This window comes from Equus asinus, chromosome 23, assembly GCF_041296235.1.
Source record: "Equus asinus isolate D_3611 breed Donkey chromosome 23, EquAss-T2T_v2, whole genome shotgun sequence".
Taxonomy (NCBI): Eukaryota; Metazoa; Chordata; class Mammalia; order Perissodactyla; family Equidae; genus Equus; species Equus asinus.
In genome coordinates, this window is record NC_091812.1 from 20,719,290 (window position 1) to 20,734,913 (window position 15,624).

The following is a 15,624-nucleotide window of genomic DNA, read 5'->3' on the forward strand; positions in this document are numbered from 1 at the left end:
CTCAAGCCAGAAACCTGAGTCATTTCCAAGTCCCTTCATTGCTCACTTCTTAAGCCAGTTCATCTCCAAGTGCTATTTAAAGCTCCTCTAAGTATGTCTTCAATTGGTCTACTCACTCCCATCTCTACCGCCATCACCCTAAATCCAAATCAGCATTTTTTTAAAAACCTGGATTACTGGAATAGCTCACCAGCTAGTCCTTCTACTTCTGCTCTTATTCCCCCTGCAAGCCACTGGATCTTGTCATCTTCCTGCTCAAAAGCTTTGGTGGATTCCCTTTGCACATAAGATAAATTCAAAATCATTAACATGACTTATAGAGCCCTGAATGATATGTCCCATGCCTAGCTTTTCTGACTTATCCATCATTATTCTCTCCCTTACTCACTCCAGTAGATTAATATGGAAACTCAGTTCTCCCAGTGTGAGAATTTAGCATCAGTAATGTGCTATGCTTGAAAAGACTTCACCAGGATTTTCTATAGGAGAGCTGAAGTGAGTCTGGGGGTGTCCCCCCTCTGTCCAGATTAGGTCCCATGATTTTAGTGGACATTTGTTTTCGCCCCCTCTCATGGCGAGAGGGAAGGATCTCCCCAAAGTCTCCCTGTGTGCTTCCAGAATGCTGACTTGCCCCCAGGCTTCACAGTGGAGCCTGTACATTAGACCACAGTTCCTCAAACTGTCTGTGGTGAAGGACCAGTTTGCTTTCTCTCCCACATCCCCATCCACTGTGAACTGATACTTGTGAAAAATACAATACAAATGAAGCACTGGAAAAATGACACACAAAATAAAGACACAATATAAGCCTTTTTTATTAGATTTAATTACCCTTGTCAAGTTGCAATACAAATTTCTAACCATCCTTAATTTCTATACTTATCTTGTTGCAGTTGAGAACAAAAATGTGGGACCAGGTACTGGTCCATGGACCAGACTTGAGTAGAACTGACTTAGACTAGGCCGATAGTATTCTCTGGTTCCCAGTAGTTATTTCAGAGGTGCTCTTATGACCTGAGCTGATCCCATTCACTTGAATGTTGGGATTTTAATTGGGAACACTGAGACAACAATTCTTGGCTTTTCCTGGCTGGATGCCATCTTGGGACCACAAGAGGAGTGGTTTGAGAATGAGTTAACACTAAGAGATCAGACCAAGGGATGGCGAGTCAGAAGCTGAATCTACTCCTGTATTATGGAGAAATACAAGCCAATAAATTAAAAATTTTGCATAAGCCAGAATTTACCCGGCTTTCTGTCATCTGCAAGAGAAAGAGTTCTATGAGATACAGTGATTAATGTGCATATTTCCCATGAACTCTCAGCCAGCTTCTCTTTTGCCAGTCATCTTTCCAAAACACAGATCTGGGTATGCCGTGTTTCTGGTTATGAAAACCTTAGCTTCCCACTGCCCTCAGCACAAGTTCAAGCTTCTTAAACTGTCATTCAAAGTCTTTCACAATTGAGTCTTCTAGTTTTTCAGTCTAAGTGTTTTCTACTCTCGTTCTCAGGCACATACCCTGTGCTTTAGCGTGACCAGACATGTGCTTTCATATATGTTACAAGTTTGCTCATGTTCCCTCTGGCTGGATTGCACTTCCTCTTGTTACACTCATTTCTGACTTTCTAGAACTCAAGAATAGAACCTTGAGATCCTAAGGTGTTCATTATTTTCAAATGTTAAGCATTAGGCATCACCATCATTCCTACTGATTCAGGCCTAATTTTGAGAGTGTTGGTAGGAGGGCAAATTGATGCCTCCAGACACTTGATAAAAACTGCATTTAGACCCCAAAGATCTCATTTCATAGGGAATCTCACATGGTTATACTACCAACATCTCAGAAAGCAAGAAGCTTAGATGAAGGACACGGAGGAACCTTAAATGCATATCAGTAAGTGAAAGGAGCAAATCTGAAAAAGCTACACACTGTCTGATTCCAACTATGTGAGTAACATTCTGGAAAAGGCAAAACTCTGGAGATGATAAAATAGATCAGTGGTTGCCAGGGGTTAGTGGGGAGGATGGGATGAATAGGTGGAGCACAGAGTATTTTTAGGGCAGTGAAACTACTCTGTATAATGCTGCAATGATGGATACATGGCATTATACATTTGCCCAAAGCCATAGAATGTATGACACCAAGAGTAAACTCTCATGGAAACTATAGATTTTGAGCAATAATGATGTATCAGTGTAGGTTCATCTGTTGTAACAAATGTCCCACTCTGGTGCTGGATGTTGATAATGGGAGATTTTGTGTGTTTGTGTGTGGGGAGCCATAGAGGAACACCTTATTTTCTTCTCAATTTTGCTGTGAACCTTAAACTGCTCTAAAAAATAAAGTCTAAAGCAAAGAAGAGGGGAAGGAAGAGGAAGAAAGGGAAGAGGAGAAGGGGACAAGTGACCTCAAGGCCTATTTCACTTGGCACCAACTCTCAATTTTCCTTGACTCCTCTCTTGTCTTCCTCTGGGCAGGAGAATTAATTGCTCCTTTATCAGTGTTTTCACTGCGTTCTTATTCCTACTTCTTTTACAGTTTCTATTACTTTATCATAGTTGTTACAGGTCTCACTTGCGGAATTATGACCTGCCTGAGGGCAGAGGCACTGCCTTATTTTGTTGATATTTCTACTAGAAATACTACATAGTAGAGTTCAGTAAAAGTTTATTCTGTGAGTGAATGAAGGACATGGTACAGCTATCGTTTGAAATGTAGTTTTAAAGGATATTTCCCCAGAATCTGTTCTTCTTCATGCTTTTTGGTATCCTGAAAACAGCTGCCCCCATGTGGCTCATGCCAGGGACAGTGGTCAGGATGTGAGAGGACTGTCCCTAGACAATTGAGAATGTATGAGAATCCCAAACTAATGACTTAGCCCTATTGAGTCTCCTCCAATGGCAGCACGTTATTCTACTAGAGCTTGTGGAAAACACAATCCTGGGAGACATAAGCAAGTGCCGTCTGAAATCCAGCACCAGACTTCTGTGGTGACGTCGGTCCACTGGGAATATGTCATGGGCTTGTGGGGAGAAGATCTCACGCTGCCAAAAGCCATCTCTGCCACCTCTGCATGGCTGCCTGAAATGGTCTGGCGAGAGCTTTGTTACAGGGCTTAGGGTGAGACAGATGTAAAATGTGTGAGGTGCATTCCTTGAGGGGTGACATTTCAAATGCTATTATTCATTTATACCTTACTGAGAGTCAAGTGTAATACAGTTCTTGGAGGCAAGTTTTAAGAGGGGAGTAGAGAAACACTATAAAGACATTTGTGCTGAGAGGGCAAAGGAAAATATACCTAAGAGGGGACAGAATAACAAAAATAGCTTTATTTGTTTTTGGTGAAGAGACTGGCCCTGAGCTAACATCTGTGGTGATCTTCATATAATTTCTGTATGTGGGACGCTGCCACAGCGTGGCTTGATGAGTGGTGTGTAGGTCTGCGCCTGGGATCTGAACCTGCGAACCCTGGGCCGCCAAAGCAGAGCATGGGAACCCAACCACTATGCTGCTGGAACGGCCCCAAATTTGCCAGCATTTAATGGAGACAGTAAACATTCTTAGCCACACAACTGCTTTAATTTTAGGACTCTGGCATTCTTTTTGTTTCAAGAAGTCTCCTACTAATATTGTTGAAAATTGACACGTTGAGGATGTAGGGGATTTAGTAGTCAGGGTTCTGCTACTCACTTGCTGAATGATCTAGGGAAGTCACTCACCCTCTCTGAGCTTCAGTTTTACTCATTGATAAAAGGGGCACAATAATACCTGTCCTGCTTGCGTCCCAGGGTGGTTGTGAAAATCCACTGAGATCGTGGCAAGTAAAGTGCTTTAGAAATTAGACACATAAGTTTCTTATTTACAGTTGATGTTAGTGTGGGAGGGGCAAGTGCTATGGACCTCTCCCATTAGATATTGATGGGGTTTCTTTCCCGTGGTACAAAAAGAAAAAACAAAAAAGTTGTACCTTTAGAATCTTGTTTCTTGTTTAGAAAAGGAATCGTACCAGCATTTGGGGGAAAGCCTTTTTATTGAAACTTCTGGTAGGTGTTAACTGAAGCCACTCGGTGTATGTTAAGGATATCTACCAACACGTGCCCTTGTAAAGGAGGCAAGCTGCTCTTTGACCATCTTTGTTAACTTGTATCAGAAACTAGAGAGGGGAGAGCTGCAGGGACACCCTCCTGAGGAGCCCAGTGTGTTGGAGCAGTTGTCACCCTCAGTGTCTGTCCCTTCTCTGATCTCTTCCTGAGATCGCTTGGCAGTTCTCAGATGTGCCTGGGCCTCTCCTGTGCAGTGGTGTCACTCTTGACCTGTGCAGGGCTTTTCCCTAAAACCGCAGCTCATGGTTCAAGGACAGAGACATGACTTACAGGTACTTGTGTCTCCTGGTTTCCAGCAGTAAATATTTACTAAATGAAGCTTGGCTCAGGCTGCCTATCAAGGCGAGGAGGAAGTGGCACCTCCCGGCAGGTTTTGTCCTCCAGGAAGGGTACCTGTTCCTGTGTAATTGAAAGGAGACCCCACCAGAGTGAAGACTGTCTCACCCTTTCACAGAGATCAGGTGACAGTGCTGGGCTGTGGGTGTCAGAGCAAGGGCATCACAGCTTAAGAAAGACGTGAGACATTAGGAGACCCGTCAGAGGACAGCTGTCATGAAGATAAGGAGTTTGGAAAAGAATATGTAGGAGGAGGGGAGGGAAGTACTGGGATTATTTAAACCTGACAGGAGGAGCCTGAAGAAAGCGTGACAGGTGGTTGATTTTTGAACATACGTGGGGTGATCATATAAAGCAGAGCTTCTCAGCCTTTTTCGTGGCAAGGCGCTCTCAGGAAGAGATCATATTTACAGGGCCCACAAGGGCACTCGGATGAGGCTGCACAAGATGAGATTCTGCCCTGGGCTTTGACACTCCTGGGTCCCACCTGCCACCCGAGGGCTGAGGGGATCAACAGCTTAGCACAATGCAAACTATCCCTGCCTTTGGGCAGTATATGGACTGAATGTTTGTGTCCCCCCAGTTCACATGTTGGAACCTAATCCCAATGTGATGGCATTAGGAGATGGGGCCTTTGGGAGGTGGTTCGGTGATGAGGGTGGAGCCTCATGAAGAGGATTAGTGTCCTCATACAAGAGACCTCACAGAGCTCCCTCACCCTCTTTTTCCACCACGTGAGGTTGCAGGGAGAAGGCAAGTGTTTGTGAACCTGGAAGTGAGCCTGGCCAGACACTGAATCTGCTGGTGCCTTGATCTTTGACTTCCCAGCCTCCAGAAGTGTGAGAAACAAATGTTTGTGGTTTAAGCCTCCCAGTCTGTGGTATTTGTTACAGCAGCCTGCACCAACTAACGCATGTGTCCACGTGTAGAGGCTGGGGACTGTCTGTATTTTAGGTAGAGTAAGAAAAAGTGGGGTCAAAATAAAGGAAAGATTGAAAAAAAAGGAGAAAATGCTTTATTGTTGGATTTGAAAATGCTGGATTATGTCGATGCAAAATAACCAATAACCGTTTTATAAATAAGAGAAATAAGGTGAGTTTAACTTGAGCCAGGTGAGGATTATAACCCAGGAAGGCCTTTCCCAGAAAGAAAGAAAGCATTCCACAGAAGCATGATTTTCAGTGCAGACTTATATCTTTTTAGAACAAAGAACATCCATTAAACGTGCCCAGGATACATTTTTATCAAAGTTTCAGAGGTATTCAGTTGCAAACTAGCAGGTCAACATGATCCTGAAGTCAGGAAAGGGGACTTATTTTAGCAGTTCCAACGAGGGCGTTACCAATAGCGCATAAGGCGGGGAAGTGTGCATTCTTATCTTAAGAGCTTGCACTCTTCACTTTAATGGTTAAAGCATATGTACAGTGCATGTTTGAGAGGCTGTAAGGTAGTCTTCTTGAGTTCAAGTCAAATCAATTTTGAACACAAATAGTTACCCCATATACCTCAATGTGAAAATCTCTTGTCATTTGGTTTGTCAAAAGATGTGTGTGTTTGTGTGTGTGTGAGTGTGTACTGTGTCTGAAAGTCTTTACGCAGCTCAAGCTTCACTAACTTCAGAAAAATAAGTGCTACAGACTTACCCCCAAGATCATTTGAAGGTACAATTATTCACATTTATATTTTATTTATCTAGTTTTGTGAATGTTGAATAATGAATTATGCATTTAATTATTTGAGTCATCCTCTCTGAAGATGCTAAAGGCTGACTGAAAAAAACCCCTAAAATTTGCTATTCAGTATTCACAAAACTAAAATGTAGAACATTTAAGTTGTGTATCTGGGTTCATGTAAGGAAAAAACATTCTATAGAAAGGATAGATTTGGGGATGATTACGATCCTGAGTGTAAATGTCTGGGTACAAGCAAAAATTCTGGGCAGTATCTCAGACTTGCAAGGCATTAGAATTGGTGAGACCCAAGTCCAGTTCTCCAAAGAGTAAAGGTGGACCAAGGTGATATGTGGGGTACAGATGGAACAAGCAGAAAATTCCATTAAGTAAATATATTATCTCATGAAAAGGTGGAGTTGGAAAATAGGACTACAGGCAGTGTCACCCCGGGCCCTCCAGGACTAGTTCAACTGACTCCATCTATCAACAGAGTGACTAAGAATTATCCTTCAGACAATCTTCAAAGTCATGTAGCCAGAGCATGCACAAAAGACGTCTTGACCCGAAATGACTGCAGAACCACGGATCCCCCTTCCCATGGAACCCAAGGACTGGGACACGACTGAAACTTACAAGTCAGGCTCTTATCAGAAGCAAGGGGTCCCTCATTCAGGAAGATTTGGTGTTAAAATTCCTTCCCCATCTCATCATAAATGTTTACAACCCTATCATAAAAGTGTAGAACCTCATCATAAATGTTCAGAACCCCGTCATAAATGTTTAAAACCTTACCATAAATGCTTGAAGCCCACCGATCAAAACCCACCCGTGCCACCAGTGTTTCGAGGTGCCACACTGTTCTCCCTAACCTCTTAAATTTCCCCAAATTCTGAATCAGGGACACAGATCTGAGGGCACATGCCCCCTGTTCTCCCTGCAGATGGATCTTTCAGAATAAAGCTGATCTCTTTTCCCAAAGGCTGATGCCATAATTAATTGGCTATTTTGGTGCATTGGGCAAAAGAACCCCAATTTTGTGTGGTAACATTAGCAGGGCAGAGGGACCTAGAGGGCCCAGGAGGACTGGAGAGATCTGCCAGTCTGGTGGGTGGGGGAGGACTTGTGGGCACACCCTCTTCATGTCCCCTCCCCGACCCTCAGAAACCCTTTGTGACTCTTCTGTACTCTGTGATGCAGGCCTGGGACTATAGGCAAGCACTGGCACTCTCAGAGCTCAGTTGCTTCAGGCAGCCTCGCGATTCAGACAATGGAGTTCAGCCATTGGAATGTTCTCTCATTTCTGAATAGCCCTATTGAGTTGTGTCTGAGCATCTGCTCAGCATTCTTAGATACTGACCCCAACCTCACCTTCCTGTGTGGGTTGTGGTTGCTTCTTCTGTTCCTGTGCTACCTGGTGGGGATTCCATCTTTACCAACCTTCTGGAAAATCAAAGCTTTCCAAAAGGTAAGGAATGCTGGGCAAGCCCGTAACAGTGATTCTTTATTGTTGTTTCTGTCTTTATCCCCATATTTTAAAAGGAGTTTGGTTGGCTCAGAGAGAAACCTAAGATGGGAAGTCTGAGTAGAGGAGGGAGTAGCATCCTTCTAGGAGCATAGACCAGGCAGGGCTAGGTGTTCAGCAGGGAATGTTTCCCTTTGAAGCTCACAGACCATCTGGGTGTAGTGGAGGATTCTGGGATAAAATCCCCAACAGTGATTTCATGGCCCCATATTGGGTTATTTAGAGAGTTTGGGATCTCTGCAGGAGAACAGAGTTCCCAACACTGGATCATGAGTCACATTCGCATGTCAGGCGTCATTTTTATCTGGCTGATCAGAAGAGCAGGTCTGAGCCTCTGAGCAGAGGCTGGAGTTTGAGCTCTGTGCAGGACACAGGGTCTATCTGAGGGAGCACAGGCGTGTCTGTTGACCTCAGAGTCTATGCCCTCCTTGAGCAGAGGACTTCTGACTCAGAATACCAAGTGTAGACCTCATAGACAAAATCTTTCTTCGAGTTGTTCAAAGAAGGAAAAATGGAAATAGTTTATCATTAAAAAAATTAATAACAGGAAGGAACACAAAGTTCTGTTCATTAAAGTAGGCATATTATTCATGGATAATGAGTATCTGAGTTTCCTAGAGAGAGAAGGGAGAGAAATGAGTCCCAGCTTCTGATTCTTTTCTTTTTGTTCTCAGCGTAAGGGCACAGCCAAGAGGAGAAGGAAAGGTGGAACATCAGGAGGTAAGTTTCTGCTTATTCCATCTAAGCTCTCTTCCTGTCCTTTCCATGAGGTCCCAGGTCCATGACTTCTGAGGATGTCACTTGCTAGCTACAGTCCCTGTCAGAAAACAGAGCCCTCAGAGGAGAGGCTCATGGGAAGGCAGTCAGAACCTGAAACGCTTCTCAGATTCCTGCTCTGCCCACCTCTGGGCATGAAGCAGTGATGAACCTGGACAATGGGTGTTGCCCAATAGGTGGCCATGTTAGATGTCAAGAGTCAGACCTTCTGTCTCCTGACCTCGTGAAAGTATTTTGACTTCCTGAATGATCAGATTCGTCTTTGAGGTAACCATTGACCTGTGTTCCTCACATGGTGGTTTCGAGCATCACATGAGATAATGTATGTGAAAGTACTTTACAAATGAAGCAACATACACATATGAACCTTGTTAATATCATTGACCATTTGACCTCATCTGCTGATTCTTGGGGCCTTCAGAGTTTAATGTCCCAAAGGTCTCCCATAAAGGGACTCCTATGGGAGTCCATACTAACACCTATGCTTCTACCCACTCCCTCCATAACCCACTCTCCTGGTTTCCCAGGTTGGAGACATTACCAGAGGGAAACAGAGGACATAAGGAAGCTGATTTCCATTCTGAAAAGGTAACCAGTCTTTCCACTTCTTTCCTGATCCCTCTTTAGCATGTTCTGTGCAATTCCAGGGATTCAGTGCAGCCTGCCCTAGTCATGCGAGGGGGTTGCCATAGGAACGGGTATGTGAATGAAGGCCTTGGGGTGAGGGCTGCTGAGTGTGTTGTGAAGTCATGGATGTGGGGCAATGTGAAGGGGCAGCAGGCTTCAGGTGGCCCCTACCCCCCAGGCCAGCAGGTCCTCCTTTCTTTCTTCTGGTCCTGACTGCAGCTTTGTACCTCCTGTCTCCCACAGCCCTTCAGGCCAGCATCATGATACCACCCGCTTTCATCAACTGTTATGTCCAGACCCCTCCTCTGAGGTGTGTAATAGCACAACTGCAGAAGTCAATCGGCTGCTGTTCCTGGAAGACCTGGAAGATGATACCCTCTCTGTGTCCTCTTTGGCTTCCACAGCTGCTGTGACTGAGTCCTCATTCACTCTGTCCTCTGCCTTCTCAGAAGTCCCTCCAGGATGCCTAACAACAGCCCCTCCACCTGAGCCTTCCCCACCACCCCCCTCCATTCTTTCACCTAACCCAATGACACCCTTAGCTGACTTTCATTCGCCCTCACCAATGGGTCACTCTCTGCCACCAGCACCTTTTCCTCCCTTGGATTCCGAATTCCCAATGGACCATTCTCCACCCCAACCCCTTGTCTTTCTCCCTCTGTGACCACATGACACTCAGACAGTGGATCCTGTTCTCCAACCAGAGGCCACTTTGTCCATGCATACCATCTTGTCTCCTGACTCAGCCCTTTCCCAAGATGTCAACCTCTTACCAAAGTTGTCTGAGACAATGGATCCCACTGATTCATTGACTTCTCATCTCACACCACCAACCCTGTCTGTTTCATCATCACAAGACAGCGCTTTAACTGTGACTCAATCTGATTCAATTTCTACCTTATTGAATCCTGTGCTGGAGAACTCATCTCTGGATAGCCCTGGTGGGTTTTCTAATTGTGTCCCACCAATCAAAGGCACTGACCATTCAAGCCTCTCAGTTTCAGAATTCTCCCCATGGGAAGCTCATGCCAAAGACTTGTTCCATTCCACTTTGGCACAATGTGATTTCAATCAAGAGTTTCTTGCCCTCCACTCTTTAGAGGGCTTTTTGAGGGGAGAACCTGCCAACAACCTTGTGGATCTTGGTAATCTCCCATTTCTCAGCCCTGATGTCCTGCCTGGCACTTTTGGAGAGACAAGTCTAAAATAGGAGTGATTTTCTGATGAGGGATTCTTTTCCAAAAGAACTTGGGCCAGACTACCAATTGCATTCTTCAGAGAAAATGTTGGAGTCAATTGCTGATAAGCATGACTCAGCATTCTCCCTTCCTTTTTGGAGCAGCAAAGGGAAACCAAAGGAGCTGCTTGTGCACCAGCAGCCCCCATATCCTAAGACCTCAGAGGACCATTTACAACAAAAACACGTCCAGCTCTTCTCGGGTCTCCCATCCCTACACAGTGAGTCCTTGGCCCCTGCTGACCATGTCTCAGGTGACTGTTCCTCAATCTTCATTTTCACAACAATATTTAATGCCTCCCCAGCTGAAGAATCTCCAGTACTTTCCCATCGTCTACCTTTGTCCTCGCCTGAGATCCAGCCTCAAGCCTTGCCTCAAACCCTGTCCCAGTCCAAGCCCCTACCTCTCACTCAGGTCCAGCCCCAGGCCCACTTTCAGTCCCCACTCCCAATCCTACGATCTGGTCCTCTACCTGAGACCAAGATCTGTGGAGTGTGTTTCCATAGACCACCAAATGAGTCAGAGTCTCTCGTTCCATCTGAAATTCAACACCTGGAATGGAATGTGTTGGAGAAGCAACAAGAAAGTTTCTGGGGTTTGCCCTCTGTGGTCCAAAGACCTGGGGAAGACATTTGTCCATCAGCTGCCAACTCTCCTTACGCCCAGGCCTCGCAGGCCCATGTTTCAATCTCCATCCTTCCTGGAGAGTTTCCTCTCACTGATGAGCTTCGGAAGAAACTAGGCCATCACCTTTGAAAGAGACTCATCTGGCACCGGTGGGGCCTGCCCCGCAGGATCCATGATTCTCTGTCACTGACGAGGCCTCCAAGAGATTTTTCAGAGTTACCTGAGTCAGAGTGCAATCATGGACTCCCATGGGTCTCTGTGAACAAAAATCTAAATGTTGGATTGAGCCATCCTGGAAGCTTCCATGAGAGGGGCTCAGAAATGCTTCAGCCAGAGAAGGACATGGGGAAGGATCAGGGACATAGCCCAGAGAATGGCCCAAAAGATCATCTGTTGAGTGACCTGGACAGATCTTCAGATAAGGATCAGGGCTATGACTTTGAGGAAGACCTAAGTAGTCACAAGGCGAGTCTGTCAGGGAAAAATTCAAGCTCCTCAAGTGGGAGTCTATATCAGAAACAAGTTGAAAATGTCCTGAAAGTACATTTGAGCAACAAGTTTGAGTAAATCAACGAGGGTCGGCTCCCTGGGACTGTGCATAGTTCATGGCATGCTATCAAGCAATCATTGCAGATTTCTGTGAAATCCCACACCCAAATAACACAGAGAAGTATGCCACCATCAGCGGGTGGGGAGCACTGCCTGAATACCTTCCAGCAGCTTTCCTTCATTGATTCCAGTGCACAACAGATCCTGGAAGCCCATATTAAAATGTTTCATATGAGGATGCTGTGGGGCCTTCCCCGCAGGGCCCTTGAATCCATAGAGATCTTTAATTTGAAAGGTGCAGCATCCCAGTCCTTGTCCCATTCCCACCTTCCCTCCTCAACCAACGTGATTGCTGAGGTGGACTCCAAATCTGGGGGCTTCAAGCCCCTTAGAGGAAGCTCTAAATCTGTTCCTCAAGACAAAGTGGGAACAACAAATTCAGCCCCTGTCCTGGATCATTCTCACCCTGACACCTCACCTGTTGGCCAGGAAGGACAGGGGACCTTTAGACAATCACCCTCTGATATCAATCAAGAGCTTGCAGAGGATGTTCAGAGAATTATGGGTTCCAGACAGACTCTTTTGCCTGTCAGACACATCATCACAGACAAAGCCAGTCAGAGACTTTCTCTCCTAGGGAACAAATACACCCCAAAGCTGCCTGCAGGACAAGCTGAGGCCGGATATGAGCCAAAGGGGAAGAGTATGAGTTCCAGGAATGGAGTAGAAACAAGACAGGGCAAAAAGATGGAGAAGAGGTCAGAACCTTTCGCCACCCTCAGTGTGTCCAGGGAGATATTCAGGGCCAAGGAGCTCGATGCACTGCAGTCAAGAACTAGTGACATCTTGACAACCAGCAAGCCAGGAAGCTCCCAAATGATGAGTGAAGTAGAAACTACTGGGACCACTGAAAGGCCCCCACCAAGAAGACTAGTTCCCCAAGATCCTAAATCATCATTCCTTAAAGAACAGCTGCTTAAGGAATTAAAGTCTAAACTGGAGAAAAGGAATCAGAGCCAGGTCCAAGGCCAAGCCCACTGACAGGTCCCTTGCCTCAGAGAGCTTGATTTACAAGGCCTCACTGACTCATGCACAGGGTGTCTCCACTGGGGACATGGGAGCTTCCCAAGTGCTACATGTCCATTTGGAGGACAGAGGAATCAGCATGGAGCAGCAGCAGGAGCCTTGGATCCCTAAGCAAGTCTTAAGGAGGTGCCAAGGTAAGGATTTCGCACCAGCTTCAAAGAGAGCAAGCCCTCAGGGCCCTAAAGCAGAAGAGCTTGGTGGAGGGGATGCAGGGTTGGGGACAGCCCAACCTAGAAAGAAGAGTTTCCTTACCCAGAACAAGGTATTAGAGGAGACGGTTGGGAGCAAGTCTTCCCAGATCCCATCACAGAAGGGACAGCCTCCTCCTGAAAGCCTCTTCAGGAAAAAGAGGAACCACATTTTGCAATGGCTTCATCCTGGGACAAAAGGCAAAAGCCAAGAAAATTCCCAGGAAAAGGGCAGCCCCATATCATCGGCACAGAGCAGAGGCCTAGTTAAAAGGAGAGCTGCCATTATTGGGACGACCACAGCTCAGAAGACCATGATGGTCCCTGAGAAGTTCCCAGAGGAGAAACTGGGGCATCAGCATGCAACAGATGTCACCTGCCATCAAGAGCCCTTCCTTCCCTGAGGAAGTATGGGAAAACTCAGCAGAAGGCAGAAGTGCAGGCCCAGGCAGAGGCCATCCAGGGACATCCTTCTAACTACAGGGCCCCCTCCTGTAAAGTGACAAATACCAAGTCTTGCCACCAAGAAGCTGTCTTTGCTGGCCAGAGTGATCCTACTAGTGTTAGACAGATCAGAGATGAGAACTGATACCCCCAGAAAGTTGTAGCCTTTAGGGATCAGCTACTGGGCCAGAAGCATCCCTCATCCGTGCCCCGCAGGGAGCATGTGCACCATCCAAGTCCCACCTGCAGGGGTCAAGCCAACCAGGGCCCTCCAGCCACTCTCACCACTGCTGAAGGCACTGTTTTCAGAGATCTGTCTCTGCTATTTCAACAGAAAATGCTTCTCCAGCATTTTCAAAGAGGAAAACTTCCTGCCCCCAAGTATTTCCTTCTCATGGAGAATTCTCCCCAATAATGATTCTCTGATAATAGTGAAGTCTTTTCTGTGTGCTGTGTTGGGGGCATGGGTTTTGGGTAATTCAGGACTTGTGCTTTGGGAAAGGAAGAGTTAGTCCAGCTCTTATTGATTGCTTCCTTTGGTTTCTAACAGGTGACCAGTCCCCTGGAGCTCTTGTTGACAGAGATATGACGTGCCCCCCAAAGCCCATTTCCTCCCTGATGAGTTTGAGATAGGCTCTGTCTCCTGCCTCTTAGCTTAGCCTTAATGAAAATGTAGAGCAGCCCACACCTTCCCCTCACTGAATGTTTTATAAGCTTTAGAGCAGTAGGGAAGACAGGTCTTCTATATCCTAAGAAAGTGAAGGACAGGTGTATTTTTCAGAAAATAACAGTGAAGAAGAAACATTGGCTTCATCATGATTTATAAGTCAGTGACTGGAGGACCCTACAGCTGGGTGAACCCTGGAGGGAAGTGTTTGGGGGTTACTGCTGCAGTGCATCCTGGGCTGGTGGGGGAGGGGCTAGGAACAGCATAGATGCTGCTTAAGAATCTGTCATGTGGGTCATGTTAATGTATTGAGGAAGCATACTTTAGACTTGACGCTGAATTTTACTTACTGGAAAGGCAGCTGGGGAAGTGGTTCCCCTCCCTGAGTATTTCTTCAGATTACTGATTGATGACATTTTGTTGCAAAGCAAAATCATCACTTAGCTGTCAGTAGTAGCAATGTTGACCAGGCAGCCACCTACCTCCCAGGGTAAAATAAAGCTGAAAGTAAGGAAAAGATGCCTTAGAGGGAGTGGGAAGATAAGAAGAACTGAAGAAGGGAAAGAATGACGTGGCTGGTGGAACAAAGGTTTATGCCTCATCATCCATATTGTGACCCTGTCATGTTCCCCCCGCCCCCTCCTCAATCTGATCCAGGCACCACCTACTTGAGGCTAATCTGAGCACTGCACAGCACACTGATGCCTTATTCCAAAAAGGCACACGCTGTTCTTTGGGCATTAAAACAAAATCTCCAGGGATGTCATCAGTCATGGCACCCCCCAGTTGGAGAGGGTGATCTTGGTGCCTTCCTTCCATCCATGCTTGATGGAAATACACAAGATCTTGCCCTTACTGTGTAAAGTTCACGTTCAGGATGGAGGTGCCTCCTTTGATATTCATGGCCTTGGTGGAGCCATGGTTGGTCTCCCTCAGAACACCTGCAGCTCATGAACCAGAGGCGAGTCCCAGACTATGCACCAGGTTACAGATGTTTGGGGGAATCACCATGGACTGCACACATACCCACCCTTACAATAGGGCCTGGACGAAAGGCAACTCCACTTGTATAGACTGGGACTCAAATGAGGGGTGAGTGTCCTAGAGGCACTTGAGGTAGTTATTCCAGAAAGACTTGTGAATCCTAGGTCTTAAAAGAAAGAACAAAACCTATGTCCACCACAGCCCTCTCTCACTCCACACTTATATTTTCTTGTCCAGAGTTATGCCATTGACCCTCCAATGTCTGAAGCTTAGGGTCAAAAAAGAATGCAGATTCTGTAGAGGGCCTAGGAGGGACAAAAGGTGGGACAGGGCCCAGGGCAGGGAACCAGAAAAGGTGAGGAGGCAGTGGAGGGCACAAATATCCATGTGGATGGACCAGTCAATAGCCCGACCCCTCAGATCCTACATCATCTCATTTTAGGGTCCTGTCCTCCTATTCCAGGGCAGTTACTGCCACACTCCAGGGCTTATAACCAGGAACACTTCTGACATCAGGATCAGCACAGTGTGACATTCCACCCTTTGGCCTCATCCCTGATTCTTCTGATTTAAAGTCCCCTTAATAATTCTTAAATCCAGGTCATTCATCTTTCCACTTACCCTTCATCTATCCACCTAGCTCCTGTCTTCATTTCCTCCCTCTCCAAGGTAGATTTCATGGTCTGTCAGGTAACCAACATTTAAAAAGTTCCACTACAAATAGGCCCCATCTAATCCCTTAATCCTTCCTGTCTGGCAAAATCCCATCTCTCTGCCTTTTCCAGAAATGGCTTCCTATAG

General features: G+C 46.1%; 1 protein-coding gene across 1 annotated transcript; it reads left to right on the forward strand.

Annotated features, from left to right (window-relative positions):
• Positions 1-6,681: 6,681 nt before the first annotated feature.
• On the forward strand, positions 6,682-13,587 carry LOC139039763 (spermatogenesis-associated protein 31D1-like). Its single transcript, XM_070496090.1, is given in 8 exon segments — positions 6,682-6,749; positions 7,423-7,579; positions 8,311-8,348; positions 8,921-9,001; positions 9,260-10,214; positions 10,216-12,489; positions 12,491-13,135; positions 13,138-13,587. Coding segments are annotated over 8 exon segments (4,668 nt in total).
• The last annotated feature ends 2,037 nt before the right edge of the window (positions 13,588-15,624 follow it).